The sequence below is a fragment of the Poecilia formosa genome, unplaced genomic scaffold, assembly GCF_000485575.1.
Source record: "Poecilia formosa unplaced genomic scaffold, Poecilia_formosa-5.1.2 Scaffold385, whole genome shotgun sequence".
In the NCBI taxonomy this organism is placed as follows: Eukaryota; Metazoa; Chordata; class Actinopteri; order Cyprinodontiformes; family Poeciliidae; genus Poecilia; species Poecilia formosa.
In genome coordinates, this window is record NW_006800324.1 from 472,262 (window position 1) to 491,780 (window position 19,519).

The 19,519-nt window shown below is 36.7% G+C and overlaps 2 protein-coding genes across 2 annotated transcripts in view; both read left to right on the plus strand.

The window, feature by feature from the left end:
- Positions 1-1,429: 1,429 nt before the first annotated feature.
- On the plus strand, positions 1,430-10,777 carry bnip3lb (BCL2 interacting protein 3 like b). Its single transcript, XM_007575670.2, has 6 exons — positions 1,430-1,695; positions 5,236-5,461; positions 8,116-8,194; positions 8,305-8,408; positions 9,288-9,437; positions 10,187-10,777. Exons 1-6 carry the CDS (start codon positions 1,638-1,640, stop codon positions 10,233-10,235), a joined length of 666 nt encoding a protein of 221 aa, XP_007575732.1. The 5' UTR covers positions 1,430-1,637; the 3' UTR covers positions 10,236-10,777.
- A 5,513-nt stretch (positions 10,778-16,290) lies between these two features.
- Positions 16,291-19,519, plus strand: part of LOC103154404 (dihydropyrimidinase-related protein 2) — a 32,005-nt gene continuing 28,776 nt past the window's right edge. The window contains exon 1 of the mRNA XM_007575671.2: positions 16,291-17,418. Coding sequence (XP_007575733.1) covers positions 17,146-17,418 — 273 coding nt within the window. The 5' untranslated portion in view covers positions 16,291-17,145. The remainder of the gene's footprint in view (positions 17,419-19,519) is intronic.

A 19,519-nucleotide genomic window follows, 5' to 3' on the forward strand; every position in this document is an offset into this window, starting at 1 on the left:
TTTTGGTTGAGTGACTTTGTTTCACCATCTGTTTTTGTTTAAATTAAGATGTTGTTCAACATTTTAGTATAATCATATGAAAAGGTGAAAATTGGATTTATTACACAAAAAGTGATGCATTTCTAGTGTTTTGTTTTTTTTACCTTTGTTGATTATGGCTGAAAAATTCATGAAATTACAATATTACAAAATATCAATTAAAACAGAACAGTTATGAAAATTGGGATAAAACACAGAAGATAAGATGATTAAGCATACAGAGCTGTATCCAACCATATTAATGGAAAGTTTTGTGGAAGGAAAACGTGGTAGATGAACATGAACTATTCTTAGGTGTGAATTAGCATGTAGTACTGGTCTTTAAAAAAAAATCCAGGTTACTTACTGAGATGTAAACGCCGTCCTCATGTTGCCGTTGAAGTTGACGTTCCTGTTGACACTTTTTCCTTCCACTAAACTTTCTACTTGGCTCCAGCACCTTTAAAATTTACCTTCTGTGGCTTATAAAGCCTAAATATTCCAAAATTTTTCTGTTTCATAAGGTCAAATTTTTACATTTTAGCTTCCTATGCATCAAATTCAACTCTTCAGAACTCTGTTTGGTTTTTACTATTTTTATTTTTAACATGGTTGCTCAAAGGCATCATGGAAAAGTTCTTGGATTTGAACCGTCAGTGGATTAAAATCTGCTCTGATGGGGTCCAGTTACAGAAATTTGTGAATAAGCACTCATCGGGTTAGAGTCGTGACTGTGTACGTGGGGGCATGCATGTCCCCACCGTCTGAGGCAAACTTAGATGCCATGTTCATACTTTTTAAGCTAATAGGTAGATCTTTGTATGGTAAGACATTGTAGCATATAATGAACTCTGGATATATTTGTTTTTAATCTAAGTAATGGGATTACTTTTTGTGAAAATAGAACATTCTTTAGAGTAAAAGGTGAATCTGAAATATGGCAAGTCAGGTTGTAATATAAGGGAATTTTAAAAATGTACATATTGCTATCTAAAACAAATCTTCATAATTGCTAATATTTCAGCTATTTCAAAAAAATATTTCTTTTCAAATAAATTTCTTTAAAATAAGGATCATAGTTACCTATAAATGGATTTGCAGCTGTTTAGAAATAATATTTCACAATTTTTGTGGTGAGCTGACCTCCCTAGGGTATAATAGGTGATTAGATGTTTACTAGACTGCATTATAATATTTTAGCTTATTTTTATTTAACCCTAAGCTCGCTATGTATTCTGAAAACTACACTCTCGTCTTGCTGTTTCCTTTAACTACGTATAGCTATAATATGATAAATCGACTTGCCATTCATTTTCGTTTTTTCTAACTCGTTACGTAATCTGGCTCTGTATCCACCCCTGTTGTGTCAAACAGAGGGTGTTACGTCATCCCGCGGCCCCGCCTCCGAGGATCTGTGATTGGCTGGTGTCTGCAGCTGCCTGTAGGCCAGCTAAGCCTACGAAAACAAACGGCGCTTGCAGTTAGCGTCTCAGTTTTTTGGTTCTGTTGCCCAGGGCTGACGACGCCTCGGCTCGGTTTTATTAAAGCTCGTCTGAATGTGTATAGACAGGAGCAGTTGTAGCTCTTAATGCAACCCTCCCTCCTCACTAGGAACCATAATGTCCGACTCGGCTAACGTCACTTCTACAGACAACAACGGAGACTCGGGGCTTAACGGTAAGCTAACTGCTGCCAACCCGATGCCCTAAAGCACCCTTAAAATAGCCTATGTTTCCCCTCTGCTATCGTCTCTAAATGCTCTGGTTTATAAATAAAAGTCGTTCATAGATCGGCGTGTGTCAACAGCAGTGGTTTAATTTTCACATTTATTTTATTTATTTATTTATTTTTTTTTTTGCAAGCGAAGCCTCAGCGAAAGGGGCCGGGGCTAGAACGTAATGTTCCGTGTTTACTGACAGTCTGCGGACCAATGGTGTTTCAGCTTGTTAGAGTGACAGTGACGTGAACCAATCAGTGCTTTCCTGGAGGCGGGCTGAACTCTTGTCAACAAGCCTAGATGGAAGATGTCCAACGTGGTGAAATTGACGCAAATATTTGATAGTTAACCCTTAATAGCAGCGGTTTATAAGGTAAATAACTGATTCATATGTATATAAGATAAACTATGACATAAACTATGAGGTGTTCATTAAATATTACACTGCTGCACTGACTCAGGCCCCGCTCACCGGGGTTGGAAAATGTTTTACAGCACTATTTAGGGGGGAGCTGTGACTTGGTCTGCTATTTATGGTCATGACAACAAGGGGACAAAAGTTATAGATATGAGAAAGGTGGGGGAGTAGAATGGTTCACGCTAGTTAAAGGTGGATGACGTAAAACATATTTTAATCTTAATGTTTTATGATTTTATTCTCATTCTCTAAATAAAACCCAGTACAATCAATCCCTTCTAAAGCTAACTAATTAGTAAACACAGCCCATCTGTGTGCAGTGTAACCCTGAACAGACCCTCTCCACTGTAAAGCATGGTGGTGGCAGGGTCATGCTGTAGGGGTGCTTTCACTCGGAGAAAATGTTGTCAGTAACATTCAGCAATAAACTAAACATGAAGTAGAGCAATTAAACAAATAAAGTAATCAAATTTATCTATAGGAACAGGATAAAAAATATTCAAATAATTTTTTGCTAAATTAAATTAAAGGCAAAACTTATTATTTTGGGATTAATTAAAGAAAACTGAAACATAATTTATGTATTCTCATCAGTAAAAGCAGTATATAAATCAGTCTTCATTTTGAAACAAAATTCTGTTTTTAACCAAGTTTTAGAATATAAATTAAAGGCAGATTTTGGTGCACCAAAGTGTAAACCTGTCGCAAGTTGTACTATTAACTTGAAAATAGAAAAAAAGCAAAAATGTTGGAGAAAATTATCACTTTCTGTTTCATTTAACATTTTTGTAAATAGATTTCAATTTAAAAGTCATAGTTTTATCCAAATTTATTTAATTTATTCCTGAATTGTAGTCTAGAAGGCCGCACAAAATTAACCCAAGGGCCGCAAACGGCCCTCGGACCCCGCTTTGAGCACCCTTTGTTTAAATCAAAAGTTCAGACTTTTATCCATTTTTGAAAAACTTGAAAACTGGTTTTCACCTTCTAATGTGATTGAGCTCTTTGCCTAAGTTTTGAAGTAAAAATCATTAATTATTTCTGACACACAAAACCTCAAACACACTGCAAAAACACAAAATATTACCGAGTATTTCTGGTGTAATTTCTAGGCAAAATATCTTAGTACATTTGAAATAAGACAAAGATAACTTATCAGTAAGGAGTTTGTTTTCAGTAAATAATTCCTTAATATTGATGAAAACGTTCTGGTTCCACTGGCAGATTATTTGATCGATAACAAGACGTTTTTTCCATGTTATAAGTGAAATAATCTGCCAATAGAAGTTGTACGTCTTAATCAATATAAATGAATTATTACTGAAAAGTTACTCCTAAGTTAGTTTTTGTTTTATTTCAAGATGTTTTCAGTAGAATTCAGACAAAGATACTTTGTGTTTTTTCAGTGCGCTATCTTCTAACTCTTGCATTAATTAGATTATTTGGTTAATCTTGTGTCCATGTTCAGATTGTTCTTCATATTCCCGTCCGTGTTGCTCTGTTTTGGTAGAAAACATGTCATTTTGCTCCTGTCTGCCCCTCTGGTCCAGCTCAGAGGTCACATCACGATCCAGCAGCTGATATTGTCCGTCTGGCCAGAATGTTCTGAGCGATGGGCGCCATGGCAACGCGGTTTTAGCCCGCCGGGCCAGCACAATGGCCCGCGGTCCGCTGCTTAATCCGCAGGTTGAGCCCGGCGGCTGACCAGAGGAGCAGCTTCTCCGTCTCTGGCGCGTTTTCCTGTTTACGTGTTTCTGCTCTTCCTCATTGTTTTGTTACTCTGAAGCGTTTGTAACAAGCTGCCCCCCCCTCCCCCTCCTCCTCATCCAGCTCTTCGTCCTGCTACTCTTCCTCCTCCTCTATATTTGTACCGCTGCCTTCTGAGCTGCAGGTCCATGCCACAGCTCACGTACGAGCCGGTGGGAGCGTTTTATTCCCCAGCCAAACTCTGCTTACACAGGCGAGCGTTTACTGCCAGCTCATCACGCGGCAATAAATAGAACCAGCCGTCTGGCTGCTTTATTTCTCATCCACACGCTGGCCTCACAAATAAGTGAAAACTTTCCTAAACTGACTTAATGAAGCCAACTTTATTGTCACAAAATCTAAGAACATAAACACAGGCTTTGTAAGTTTATAATTAGTGCCACAAATACATTATTTTTTTTTACTAATTTAGGCATAAAAGTGGTTTGTTGAGTCAAATATCGTGACTCAAATCTTATCAGAAACACCACAGCCTTTGAGTTTAAACTCAGAAATAATTTATAGAAGTTGTTGAGATTTAGACCTGTCATAATAAATAAATTAATTACATGATGAATTAAAGCAAACTCAATAATTTCCTTTTGTATGATTAATCGTTTTTCTCTTTTTGTACCAAAAATTAGATGATAAAAGATTTCAGTTTGGTATTTTGGTCTCAACTGTCCATTTATTCATTTTATTTGTTGTTTTGTTTATTTATTTTGACTATTTAAAATGTTTTCCAGTTCCAGTGCTAAATGTTTATTAAAATATAAAGTTTATTGATATTTGAGATTGTGTTCTTGCGTTATGACTTGAAATGATCTTGAAAAAACATTACTATCATTTTATTGCAATAACCTCTGGGACAGTTTATCTTCCAGTCCTTTTTTCTTTCTTTGGATGATAAAAATCTTTAGTTGAAGCTCTTTGGAGGATCTATTTGTTTACAGAGTCTTCATAAATCATTTTATCTGTTGTTTTGTTTATTTTGGATATTTCCAGTTCCATTGTTAAATGTTAATTAAAATTTAAAGTTTATTGATATTTGAGAATGTGTTCTTGTACTGAATCACTTAAAAATTGTCTCAAAACAACAATATTATCATTTATCGCGATAACTTCTGAAACAATTTGTCGTCTAGCAAAATTAGTGATTATTAAAGGCCTACGTAACTTTAAATGAAAACAAATTAGTTTTTTGAGTGATTTTCATAATTATAATCATGTTTATTGCGCTATATTTCTTCTTCTCTGGTAATTTCTGGTTATTTATCCTGGTTTAACCTCCAGTAAACATGAAGGAGTAAACTACCGGTCTGGTTTCTCCCTGCAGGGTCCTGGGTGGAGTTGGAGATGAACAGAACCCACCAGGCCCAGTCGTCCTCGCCGGCCGGGCCGGCGCCGGGCCTGCTGCCCCTTCCTCAGGTGGAGGAAGAGGAGGCCATGGTGGGGGGCCTGGAGCACGTCCCGTCGTCCTCCTCCATCCACAACGGAGACATGGAGAAGATCCTGCTGGACGCGCAGCACGAGTCGAGCCGCAGCAACTCGTCCTGCGACAGGTAGGCCCAGGAAGAAGCACATCCTGGAGAAACCTGGAGGTTCAACCAGGTGTTCTCAAGGTTTGGAAAATGCTTCATATTCACACTGCACAGGTTTGTAATAAAACCGATGATGCGTCACTTTTTTATGGCGTTTTTTTGGACTCTTTTCAAAAGAAAACGTTATTTACATTTGAAATCTGATGTTTTTAATAATAAAAAGAGATTTTTTTTTCTCAATGTCTGAAGTTAAATTAGATGGAACATTTCTTGTTTTAGGTTAGTAAAAAAATCCCAAAATTATTTCTATTTATTAAATTCCATAAAACGTGTGTCAAACTCGAGGCCCAGGGGCCAAATGTGGCCCGCCATAACTTTTTATGTGGCCCTTTAGATTCTAAACTTTCTGTTTTATTAATCAAAATGAGTCTGTTTTTGCCTGAATACATGGATGTGGAAAGATGTTCAATATTTTAGACGTTTTTTAATGGGTTTTATCAAGATTCTGCCACAAAAAGCCATTTGATATCAGGAGTTTGACATCCTGCCATAAAACTTAGCAAGAACAGTTTTACAATATTTATTATTCCTTATCTTTTTAATTTTTAAGCTTTTATTTAACTTGTTAAATTGACTGAGAACAAATTCTCATTTTTAACAACATTCAGAAAATATTAACACAGAATAAAACAGGAAAAAATAAACAAAAAAGCAAATTAAATTATTGACTAAATAGTCAATCATTTTAAAATTAGGAACATTTATCATGAATGACTTTTTGAAATAAATGTTGGCTTATATTTTTGCACATTAAATAAAATTATTAAAATTGTTAAATTAGTGTTTTGTTGAGGTTTCTGGAGACATTTAAAAATGAAACTATGAACTATGTTGACATTTTGTTTTTAATGAAAACTAAAATGTTCTGATGGATTTTTCCTCATTGAGAACAAAACATTTTCCGTCAGTTAAATAAAAACAATGAAGTCATGAAGTCCAGGGTCAGGAAAACGTCAGCAGTTTTATTTATGTCAGATAAAACCAGACTCATGTTGACAACGACGCGTCATTGTTTTATTAAATGAGTTAAAAACACGCGACCCTTCATCATGTGCCTCTGGTGTGATAAAGGGGATCTTATCAGCTGCTGGACTTTCAGCCACCAGTGAGTCGACATCTTACCACGTTTTCAAGCCAAGAACGCTGACTCAGCAACCCGGATCCAGACACACAGCAGCCCCAGCAGCTTTCTGAGTAATAATATCATCATGAAGCGTTTTTTAGTTTGCTTAATCCTCTGGCTCTTCCACTTCAGCTTCTCTTATTGAAAGGTCAAGGTGTGGAGGGAGCCTGAGTTGACAAAAACTAATTATTTTACTTGTTATTCCGTTTATGTCGCCAGTGTTGCTATGTGGAGTCGGCGGTTTCATTATTAAAAGAGCTAGAGCTGCTGAAGCTAGCTTAGATCACCATGGTAACAAATATGGATCTATATGAGTGAACTTAGATCACCATGGTAACAGCATTGAATGTATTTAAACTCACCTAGATTTCCATGGCAACATGTCAATCTATTTGAGCCCACTGAGATTACCATGGTAACCAAGACGGGTCTGTTTGAGCTCACTTAAACCACCATGGTAGCAAAACTGGACATATTTAAGCCCACCAAGATCACCATGGCAACCTAACAATCTATTTGAGCCCACCTAGATTACCAAAGATGAGTTTTATTGAGTCCACTTGGATTGCCATGGCAACAAAGCTGGATTTGTTTGAAGCCATGTAAGTCACCGTAGTAACAAAACTATATCTGTTTATCCCTCTGAGATAGCAAAGGTAAACATGCTTCCCCACGCAGGAAAATGTGACCGACATTTTTGTCAAAATGTTTGACGAAAATCAAACATTTTGAATTTTGTTGGATAAATTTAACAGATTCAAAATTTTAAAAGCTCTTGATTGAAGTGACCTGGTTTTAGATTGATTTTTAGTTGCCAGATTCAGTAAGTTGCCAGATAAGTAACAATTTACTAGAAAACAGCTTTCAATTTTTTTAAAACTTATTTTTCAAATCTAATAAGAGTTTTAAATAAAACAAAAACTATTCTGGATAACGATACACTGCAAAAACAAAACATTACCAATTAATTTAGGTTTAGTTTCTACTGTAAATGTCTTAGTTCACTTTAAGTAATTAAAAAATAACTTACAATTAACTTTTCAGAAAGGAGCTTGTTTAATGTAAATAATTTCCTAATTTTGATTAAATAGTACTTGTTCCACTGGCAGATTATTTAATTTGTAACAAAATATTTTTATCATTTTATAAGTTTAATAATCTGCTAGTGGAACTACTACTTTTTAATACATTTTAAGAATTTAGCTTCTGTATCTTGATGAAAAGTTGCTTGTAGTTTGTTTTTTCTTATTTCAAGTTTACCAAGATATTTGCACTAGAAAGTTTACTTAAATTAAATTTGTGTTTTTGCAGTGTAACATTATCCAGAACAGTTTTCTGAGTTTTCTGAGTCTGAGTTAAATGTTTCTGAATTAGGAGCGATGTGTGACAGTAGGATGAGCAGGTTCGTTTTCACACTGTAAAAACTAATCAGTGAAGCTGCTGTATTTTCTTCATTAAACTGTATCAGTCAGATTTTCTTTGGTTTCTGCAGCCCGCCGCGGCCCCACTCCCCCCAGGACGAGGGACAGATCATCTTCGACGTGGAAACGACTGGCAGAAGAGACAGCCAGGTCAGGCGCTTCTGCTCGTCCCGTTTCTACGGAAACGCCGGCCTTGCTGCCATCTTGTACCCCGTGATCTGATGGTGTTTCTGATAACGCGCCTTTCCTTCTCCCGTCAGTCTGAGGAAGACGCCCTGGACAAGGAGAGGGACATGGACATCCTGATGAAGGACGCAGACTGGGTCGCCGACTGGTCCAGTCGACCGGAAAACATTCCCCCCAAGTAAGGCCTCCCCACGTTTCCATAGCAACAGGCATCCAGGTCCATGTTTGTGCACAGGAAATAGTCAGTCATTACACAGAGGATAATGACAACACTGATGTACAAAATATTTTATGTTTGTCTTAACAGTCACTTAGCTTTTTTATTTTACGTTTTTTAAGTTTAAAATGGTTTTAAACTTAAAAACATAAACAGAGCAAAGTTTTCTTCTATGATCTTTGCTGTATATAGCGCCTGATTTTCTGTCTTTTAGTAACGACTCTCTAGATGTTTGAGACACGACTATAAATATAAGCAAAAACCACAAAAATAGACTATAAAGAGAAAAATTATTTGTTTTGTATTTAATATTTTCAGTTTAAGAAGAAAATCTCATCCTAAAAAAAGTACAGAAAGCCACATTTGTGTCATTCTTCAACTGCACAAGAGGGGCCACACAAAACGATCCAAGGGCCGCAAACGGCCCCTGAGCCGCAGTTTGGACACCCCTGTCTTAGAGCATGTTAGCATGTGAACAGATTCACCTTAATGGATCATTTTGTTTTAAAACAGAGTGTCTGGAAAACAATTTTACTGTAACATTAATTCATTTATCAGATATTTATATTAATAATTAGCTACAATTACAGCTATAAATTGAAACAAACATCAAGAAGCATTAAATGTTTTCCTTCCAACTACTGATTTAAAGAAACAGTCACCAGTCCAAAAGTCTCTGGTTTTAATGAATTTAGAATCACAAAGTTATTTCTGTTTACCAGGTGAATGAAGCGATAAGAGTTGAGGTGTGTGTTTACGGTGTGTGTTTACGGTGTGTGTTTACGGTGTGTGTTTACGGTGTGTGTTTACGGTGTGTGTTTACGGTCGTTTCTGTTGCAGGGAGTTTCATTTCCGCCACCCTCGTCGCTCTGTGATGCTCAGCATGAGGAAGACCGGCGCCATGAAGAAGGGCGGGATCTTCTCTGCCGAGTTCCTCAAAGTCTTCATCCCCTCGTTGCTGCTATCGCACATCCTGGCTCTGGGCCTGGGGTACGAATGAACTGACTAACACTTTATCCTATCAGTTATTGTGACGACTAATCGATTAATCATTTCAGCCACATTTGTAGTCGAAAACAACTCGGTTAACACCTTTAGCTTCATTTTTTATATAAATTTAGCAGATTTGTGACTATATAAAGGGTTAACTTTGGTTTCCCTATAAAGGAGTTAATTCTCACTATTCCATGTTTTTCCTTTAAAGCCTCAAAATTAATTTTTATTTTATTTTATGATGAAGTCGGGCTTTTAGCAGGGCAGCAGGATTAAATAGTGCAAACTTTACAGAAGGAATCCATTATATATTTATTATTTCATTTATTTTCATGTGTTTTACACAAACCCTGTTGCTGTTTTATAATTTTTTTTGCTGATCCTGTGATTAAACTTGAACCAGTGCAGTTTCCCAGTTCGACCAGCAGGGGGAGCGCTGCAGCAGTGCTGCAGCTGTCAGAATGAAGCAAAACGCGTCAAAACAATTTTAAAGGATTTTATTTGCTTTACTTACGTTCATGAGGAACTGATTTTTCTCAGTCATTGGCTCCTTTAATGAAAATGAGTTAAGAAACTAAATTAAAATGAAAATCGTTCTCCTGCCACTTCCTGTTTTCTGCCAGTCGTTTCTCAGGTGGCAGAAAAAGGAGATTTCTTTCTAAATGTGGGTGTTGGCTGCAGCAGTGGGCGCTGCTTCTGTTTGGTTCTGTTTGGCCCGGTTTGACGTTCCTCTGCTCCTCCCTCAGTGTTTACATCGGGAAGAGGCTGACCACGCCGCCGGCCAGCTCCTTCTGAACCCAAACTGAAGAAAAGTGCCTGAAGAAGAGAAGTTGCCACGAGTCGATTCTGGAGGATTGTGCTGTTGTGAGAAGATTGCCCGTCTCTCATCCCTCTTCCTCTCCTGCCTGCCTCCTCTTCCTCCTGCTTCTTTTTAACCCCTTCCCTCCCTCCTCCTGTTTTCCTCTAACCGTCTGCAGCTTTCTGAGGTCGTTTTTTCCCCTCTAGAAGTTTCTAAGCGGATTGTTGCAGCATTGAAAACAGAGACTGACCAGAGATTGTGCCACCTGCGTGAAGTAGCCCAGCTCTCGATCACGACCAAATTCAGACCGAAACGCAAACGTCTGGAAATGTGATCGCGCCTTTTTTTTCTTTTCCTGAAAGTGGCCATTTTTGTTTCTTCTTCTTCTGCTAGGTGTGTCTACTTTATTTATTTTGCAAACAGTGGTTGTCTACAGAGACAGCGGCCAACGCAAACCTTTATTCTGACCAGTATTGAGTGAAAAAGCCACTCTGACACTAACTGGGAACCAGTTTGGGTTGCACACACTGTAAAAAAACTAAATATTACCAAGTAGTTTTGGTGTAGTTTACAGTGGAAATATTGTGGTTCGCTTAAAATGAGACAAAGCAAACTTACAAATAACTTTTTATCAAGATATTGGAGCTTGTTTTAAGTCAATCATTCCTTAATATTGGTGAAAATAGAGTATTTTTCCTGCCAGGAAACTCAGAAATTTTTAGATTAATCTCAGAAATTTTCTTGAGAAAATTTCCAAAAGTGGAAAATTTGCTGGGGAAAAAAAATCTCAGGAATTTTGAGATGAATCTCTGAAATTTTCTAGAAAAAACTTGGCAATTTCTGAGTTTCAAAAATTTAACATCTTTGACTTTTAAATCTCTGAAATTTCAGAACATTTCTGAGATTCATCTCAAAATTCCTGAGATTTTTTTCCTCCAAAGCTTTAACCACTTTTGGAAATTTGCTCAACAAAATTTCTGAGATTAATCTAAAAATTTCTGAGTTTTTTTGGTGAAAATTTGCTCCCTTCAGTCGTAGCAATAAACTGCCAGTAATTTTTCATCAATATTAAGGAATTATAGACATAAAACAATCTCCTAATTGTTGCTGAAAAGTTCCTTTTAGGTTAGCTTTGTCTTATTTCAAGCGCACTAATATATTTGTACTAAAAACTAGACAAAAACTCCTGGTAAAATGTTGTTTTTGCGGTGCAGAACTCTTCAGGTTCTGTTTTACTCGTTTTAATCGACTTTTTCCTGAATGTTTTTCAAGAAGAAAATATTTCACAAAGAAATTTAACGTTTCTATTAGGAGTTTATAGTTAAAGATGCTTTTCTTTAAGGAAAGCATCACTTTGCACTCCAGCGAAAACAGTGAAGCACTCCGTAGATCTGCAGATGACAGAATGTGGCTGTGCAAACGTAGAAAAGCACTAACAGACGGCACTCGCATGATGGCCTCAAAGTCCATCATGCGTCCGTTCCCTCATCGAGAAAACGATGAAAAAGATGGATGATTATGCTTTACAGCTCATAAAACTAAATTCAGTTTTTAGAAATTAGGATATTAAATCGGAGCAGAGAAAATGCTCTGACTTGATGAATTATCATCAAAATTATCATTAAAAAATATTAGATTTTCTACATTTTATCCCTAAATTAATTACCTAAAAGAAAAAATTCTGAATGTATAAAAAAAGGGCTTTTTACTTTAATTTCTAATTAAATTATACCTTTTACTTAAATGACCATGACTTAAATATTTGTCTGATTCATAAATTAATTAATTTCACTTTTCCTTCACCTCCCTAACTTCGTAAACCAGATGAAGCATGGAAGCTAAATAAAGTAATCAGATCACAAACTAACACATTTCTTTCTCCTAAAATGTTATTAAAAATCTTTAATTTCAAAATAGAAATTTACTTTTGTTCTCTCCAAGTTTTTTCCTTCCATTAAACTTTCCATTAGTGTTTCTTTTGAAGAAAATTGTTTCTATTTCTCTTTTAAAATGATCTATTTGTCTAATTCTAAGTTTCTGAGGAGCTAAATTTTATGTTTCATTGGCTGTAAGTCATAATCATCATAATATTTTAATTTGTCAAGATGTACCTGTCGATCCGCAGATACTTTTATTTCAGGAGGAAATAGATGGAAATTGTGATTTTTACTCTTTTTTTGCACTTGTTGGTCAGAAACAAATCAAGAACGTTCCCTGTTCCCTCATCGAAACATTCTCAATGATTCCACGAACACAAGACAAAAACAGCTCAGCATGCCTCTGCTTTAAAAACCTCTTAACTTCCTGTTTTGTTTCCGTTTGCTGCCCCCTTGTGCTGGTGCTTGTATTTGTTCCTGCTGCATTTAAACCTTACGTTTTGTATTCTTTCCTGTTATTTGTTTTGAACCGTTTTCGTTTCCTGCTGTCGAAGAAGAGATTGTGAACGCACACACTGGGAATCAAGCTTGACGTGAAAATGTTTCAAAAGCGGGAAAATAAAACTCCTTCCTGAAGGAAAAGGAAAGTGTGGAGAGAGATTTTCCTCCGTAAGACTGCGACAGTCTGAGAGAAGTTCTTGTAATGATGCATTTGCTTTAATTTTTTCCTGCTACATTGAAAACATTGATAAACATTTTGTCAATAAACATGACCTGAGTGGAAACGGAGGCTTGGTTTTGTTTTTTTTTTGTTAAAGATATTGGACAATTTCTGGTCCAATTGGTAAAATGTTATTTTTGTAATAATTTTTTAGCTTTTTCACCTGATTTTTGTTAATTATGGTGACGTCACACTGTGTGAGAGACACAAGTCACTATAAAACAGAGTTTTGCTAATATAAAACACAATTACAACCATCATGGAGTATTTAGCGTCAGCAGTTAGCACAGCTAGCATAACAAATTTAGCAGGTGAGAATGAGAATCCATCCCAAAAAGATGACAAAACTTTAAAATCCAGCATAATCCATAACGGAAGGAGTTTAAAAGCTTTAAAGGACAAAAATAAACAAATTTGAGGTAATAAATGTATCCTTTATGTTAACTGAAGTCTTGCTTTCTCTCGATCTTCGGCAGCCTGAATGAATTCCATGCCTCAACATTTTGTAAAAAAATATAATTTTGAAAGAGCTGGACTCTGTTTTTCTATTTTGTGTTCGACTAATAGATAATATTGGATTTATGTTCGACCACATAACTGCACAATTGGACATTTTTAAATAAATTCACTTAATGGAAAAATTCATTTTTGAAAACTCTTGTTTATAGATAAAAAGTTTTGCCACTATTATGAAGTTGGGTGTTTTTTGGCCATATCAAAATTGGTTTATTTTGCAAAACTGAAATGAAAACAAACTTTTTCAAATGCGATTTTAAATGTGTTTCTTATTTAACAAAAACACCGCAATTCCAAAATTATTTTTTCTACATTTGTGAAATGTTGACAAAGTTTTTCGCACATTTCTAATGAAATCTGCAAGATGTTAATTCATGAGGACTATGTCTCTGCAGAGGATTTTATGCAAGCCTAATAATGGAAAGTTTAGTAGAAGGAAAACTGTTCCTGAATTTTGCATTTTAATTAGCTGTAAGCCATAATTATCAAAATTGACTGAAAATTTGAAAATATGACTAATTATTAGTTCCACTATATAAACTGAATTACTGGATTAATGTATAATGTTCTAATTTATTAATATTCATCTCTTTCTTTACATCTTTGGAGAAAATGATGGATGCTGTCAACGTATATCTGGGTGTGTAGCAGCTGGACAGCTCTGGTTTCAAATGGAAATTTGAAACCATACACAGAAATCAACCTTTAATTTAGAGGGAAGCAGTGCGCTCTGGTGGCAGATAATCTGCACTGCTCTCTGTTGTCATATCCTGTCAGTTTTACTGAAATTATCACAGTTAGTCTCACTTAAACCTGTCAAGATGTACATAAAAATAAAAATTATAGAGATATAAAACCATATTGTGTAAAATAAATAATTAGAATGTATTTGTGTTTACAAATAACCATTTAATTACATATTGCAGGGTTATCCAGCGTGTTTATTCCTGACATTTAAAAATGAACGCTGCTTCCGCCACCTTCCTTATATGGAATGTCAGGACACCTGTTATCGGCCAATCAGAAGCTTAAACACCGGCGGCTCCGCCCACTGCAGCTGATGGCGTTGCTATGGGTTACAGGGTGGCGGCCAGCTCCGTCTCTATGGTGAGACTTCAGTCTGCAGCTCTCACTAACGCATGAACACACGGAGAAAGAGGGAGTAGGTGGAATAAATTAGGGATTATTTACAGATTTAAGATGATGTCTGACACAAACTTGTTCTTTCTCCTCCATATCAGAGGAACATTTCACAAAGTCAGCTTTGGTTGGCTGCTGTTCACGTCATAAATAGCAACAGGTTGTGCCGCAATGCTAACATTAGCTTCCAGTAACAGTTAGCTGTGCTCTAGCTTCTAATCTCATCTAGTAGCACTGCCGTAGTAATGCTAGCTAACCTCATTTAGCCGCTAGCTGTCACAAAGCAACAAGGTAAGTTTGTCCAGTAGCAGTCAGTCTGAAGAAGCTTCTGACTGAAGACTGTTGCTAGCAGCTCAGATTTCTTTTTTCCCCTCAGATTTCAGACTTTAATCTCAGATAAAAAATTTTCTCAGATTTCAGACTTTAATCTCAGAATTCTGGTTTAAATCTCAGAAATTTAAGATTAAAGTCAGAATCCTGATTTTTTTTTCCTCAGAATGATTTTTCTTAGAATTATGACTCTAATTATGACTTTAATCTCAAGATTCTTGGAATTCTGACTTTTTCCTCAAAATTTTGACTTTTGATGTCAGAATATTAATCCTTTCCAGTTTCTACACCATCATTGCTACTAAATAACAGCTTCTGGTTTTTTGTGTTTTCTCCACCTCATCTCATTTAATCTAGAATAAAAACTAGACAATTTGGGAAAAATGTGCACAGTCTCTGTTCATACTTCAGTCTGAACAGGCAGAACCGACCCAAAATAATCTGTCCATGTTTACACTCCCAGTAAGTGGATCATGTCTTGTTTTGCTGATGTCAGTGTGTCCTACATCTGTTGCGGATGCCAAAGTCGCGCCCTGACTCTCCACGCAGATCACTCTCTCTCTTTTTTTGGGCCTGCTGCCAACTTTCCCCAAACTCTTTCATCTGCCTCTGATCGAAAAAAAAAACATACATTCAAGATTTACCTCTGATATTCAGACGTCTGTTTCCCTGCGGAAACGACCACCCCCACTCAATCCCCCGGGAGATTTAATGGTCGCAGTAAAGAACCATTAGCTGCCCACCGCGTTGTTATGGAAACTGGGCCGCCACGGCCTCGCTGCTAACACGTTCTCATGGCCTCAGCCAGGAGAGCTTTTGTCTGCTCAGACATTGACATGTGTTAGAGTGTGCTGGTATTGATCGTCATGCAGCACTAATGTATTTACAACTCACGGAAACGCTCCACTTATGATGCTAAGCTCAAGATTAATCTCAGGCACCAAAATGATTCACAGTAGAGCTGCCAAAAACAGATCTTTAGAAAGCCTTGGTAATTATTTTTTTGTGTTTATTTTGTAAATAATTTTTCTTTGATTAAAACTAGTCTAAATGTAACAGAAGAAATCACTACAAGACAACTAGCTAATACTTTAAGTTAAAGTTAACGTTGCAGCACAGCTAGCTAATATCAGACGTTAGCCAAAACTGATAGTTAAAGTTAGCTTTAGAGGATATTTAGCTAATATTCAAAATTAAAGTTAGCACTGCAGCACAATTGGGTAATATCTGATGCAAACCACATCTGAAAGGCAAAGTTAGCACTACTGGACAGCTAGCTAATAACAGAAGTTAGCCACAACTGGAATTTAAAGTTAGTACTACAGGAAAACTAGCTAATTTGAATCTAAATTTGTTTTGTCGCACAGATAATATTTTTGTAGTTTGTTTGGCACAAATGTGTAATATCAGATGTTAGCACTGTAAGAATATTTGAAGTTATATTTGAAGTTGCATTGCAGCACAGCTAGCTAATATGGGAAGTTAACCACACCTGGAAAGTAAAGTTAGCATTATATATAAGATAGCTATTTAATATTTGAAGTTAAGGTTAGCATCATAGCAAAGCTAACTGCTGTTGGAAACTATATCCTCCAGCAAAGCTAGCAAGTAAAGGAAGGTATCGTCATGTCATCACAGATTTGCTGCTTCTTACACAATTTCTGTCCATTTTTGACAGAAATTGGACAGTTTCTACTCTACAAAGCTTCCTCACACCTAAAGTTCATCTTTATTCAGAAATAGCCTGATAGCTTCTGCTGTGCTGTTGGTGGGACTAGTGGAAGTGGCCAAACTTTTGGTAGTGAAGGTGTGGGTGTGGTGCTGGAGGGACAGCGCCCTCCATTCCCGGACTGGGTGTGACTTTCAGGAACTCTCCAAGGTCCTGATCGGTTCCAATTCAGGTTCTGATCGGTCCAATCAGCTGATTTGGGAGGAATCCGATCTGAACCGGCTACAGGTAATTCCTCATCGGCGAACAGAGAGAGAAAAACTCCTCCCTGGTCGGTTTATCTGACAAAGCCGCGCTGTGGTCTCCCCACCTTGCGATGCGGGTTTGTTTAGACGGATGAGTAAGCAGTCCGGGATTGTTGCAGAGATCGCTTCAGCAGCTCCTTTTTAATCTAATCTCCATTATTTCTGCCGCTGTGGGAGTGATCCCAGCCCCGGCGCTGTTTTCCTTTTGTCACAGTGCGACCACCTGCGCTCCGGAACCGGCTCAAGGCGGCGGCTGCCCAGCTGGAGAAAGGCAGGACTGAAGGAGAAGAAAGAGAAAAGGAGCGGCTCTGAGCGTTTGTGCAGGCAGGAATAATAATAATAAAAAACATGTCAACCGCTGGGGAAGTGCCACCTTTTTTCCACAGCGTGGGTTCCGACAGCCCCAACAGGCCCAGGCAGAAATTTTGCGGCGTGTTCTGCCCGGTGGAGGGCTCCTCCGAGGCGAAGACGCTGGACTTTGACGCGCTGTCAGCGTGCAGAGGACGGAGCGCCGCCGGCGGCAGAGTCATCGACCGGCAGAGCGACATCTCCCAGCCCAGGAAGGTGGAGATCCGGGAGAGCACCGGCAAGGAGGCGCTCCAGAACCTGGATGACAGGCGGGTAATTCCCCTCAGTTTCAGTCCCTCATGGTACCAAAGATACGACCCGCTTTTTCTGCACTCAAATGTTTCATTCAACAATCTGTTGTTTAAATCTAAACGTGCTCAAATTGGTTAAGTTGAATCCTGCATGAGCAGTTAACTTGGCTGGACTGCATTTCCCAGAAGGCATTGCGCTGAAACGAGGCGTTGGATGCAGAAGAGCTGAAGGGAGTGGCTCTGGCTTTTTCACCCTGATGGTTATGGAGCGAAAAAGTCTTTAAATAAAGATTCATTTACACCATTTATATATGAATTAATGAGTAGATGAGGCGCTTTTATAAACACACAGGCCTGTCACTATAAAACGATGCTCTGGGTGATAAATTGCTGCAGAAGTTATTGCAATAAACAATAATATTTTGGTCTTTATCAGAAACATTAAATTCTAATGAACATTTAACACTGGATTTATTTTGGAGCTCAATTTCTTTTATTCTGAGATTAATCTAAACATTTTTGTGTTTTTTTTTCTTGAAAATTTTTCACTTTTCAAACTCAGTTTTCATGCTTTTTGATAATTATTTTAGATTAATTTTCAGGTTTTTTCCTTGGATGTTTTATCTTTTTTTTAGCTCAGAAATTTTCTTGTTTTTTTCTAGAAAATTTCTGAGATGAATATAAAAAATACAGTTTTTTCTTGCAAATTTTTGCCTTTCTAAACTCAGAGGTTTCTAATTTTAGATCTTTTTGAAAAAATTTTTTAGGTTAATGTTAAAATTTCCAAGTTTTTTCTTGCAATTTTGTTTTTAATATTTTTACCTCAGGAATTTCCTTGTTTCTTTCATGTGGGTGATTTGATTTTAAAAAAGTTATAATAACACAAAAATAAATGTAAATTGCATTTATGATAAACTTGGAGTATATGTAAGTATTTATTTTATTTATCTTCTCATAAATATTTGAACACCAAACCATTTAAGGGAAAAGCAAATCACAAATAAACTTAGAATCTAACTAGTAAATAAATGTTTGTGTGGGATATTTTTAAATAAAAATAGATTATTGATCAAATCTGGAAAACATTTGAATGTTTCATTAATTTATTAAATACATATTTAATCAAATATAAAAACAAATCATAAAAATCTGTAATTTTGCTGAATTTTGCTTTTTTTGTTGGTTTTTGTGACTTTGATTAAAATCTGAACATTTTTCTCTTGTTGATGTTTAAAGCTGCGGCTCCTTTAAGAGCTTCCTGCTGCTCAGCGCTTTGGGTCGCGTTGAATCGCTGCATCATGTTACATATTGATTGGCAGCATTAAGGAACCGAGCCTTTTCCGCCCTTAAATATAAAAAACTCACCCATTATGGCTTTACTTGTCTTTACTGCAGGGATATTAGTGTAGAGTTTACAGCTTTTAAAAGTTATATAACATTATGTGGCTGCATTTAATGGCTCTGATGCTAAAAACATCATCAGGCTTAGTGGTGGAGCATCTTTGTTCTGGTTCTGGTGGGGGAAATAGATTACATGTGTCAAACTCAAGGCTCAGGGGCCACATCCGGCCCGCCGTAGCGTTTAATGCGGCCCTCTGGGCTCCAGAGAGATTCATAAATAAAACATTTAAATGCTTAAATATTATTTTATCAATCAAATCAAAGCACAGAAATTCATGCTAAATCAACAGATCCCTGCATTTTTTCAATTTTCCTCTAAAATGGTAAAACAAAAAACAAAAAACAAAACCCATCAGGTTTAAGTGATGCAAACTCCCATCTGCAGGTGGCAGTGTTTCCTTCTTCTACTATTCTGCTGCTTCAGCTTTACCTGATGTAAAGTTACATTTACTGTCACATATATGGAAACGTGGACATTTCTGAATTTCCTTTACTTTTTCAACTTTTGGATCTCAGGAATTTCCAAGTTTTTTCTATGATTTTTTTTTTAAATTAATTAAAAAAATTCAGGTATTTTCTCACAATTTTAATTTTACTTTTGGAGCTCAGATGTTTCCGAGTTTTTTTCTAGAAAATCTGTGAGATTAATCTAAATAATTTCTGACTCATTTTTTCCACAAACTTTCAACATTTGGAGATTAGAAATGTCCTGTTTTTTCTAG

Excerpts from the sequence above, each read along its gene's own strand:
- bnip3lb (XM_007575670.2), top strand. The coding sequence starts at position 1,638 with ATGTCCGACTCGGCTAACGTCACTTCTACAGACAACAACGGAGACTCG. Across the intron at positions 1,696-5,235 it reads CGGAGACTCGGGGCTTAACG|GGTCCTGGGTGGAGTTGGAG; the intron begins GTAAGCTAACTG and ends TTCTCCCTGCAG. Across the intron at positions 8,195-8,304 it reads CTGGCAGAAGAGACAGCCAG|TCTGAGGAAGACGCCCTGGA; the intron begins GTCAGGCGCTTC and ends TTCTCCCGTCAG.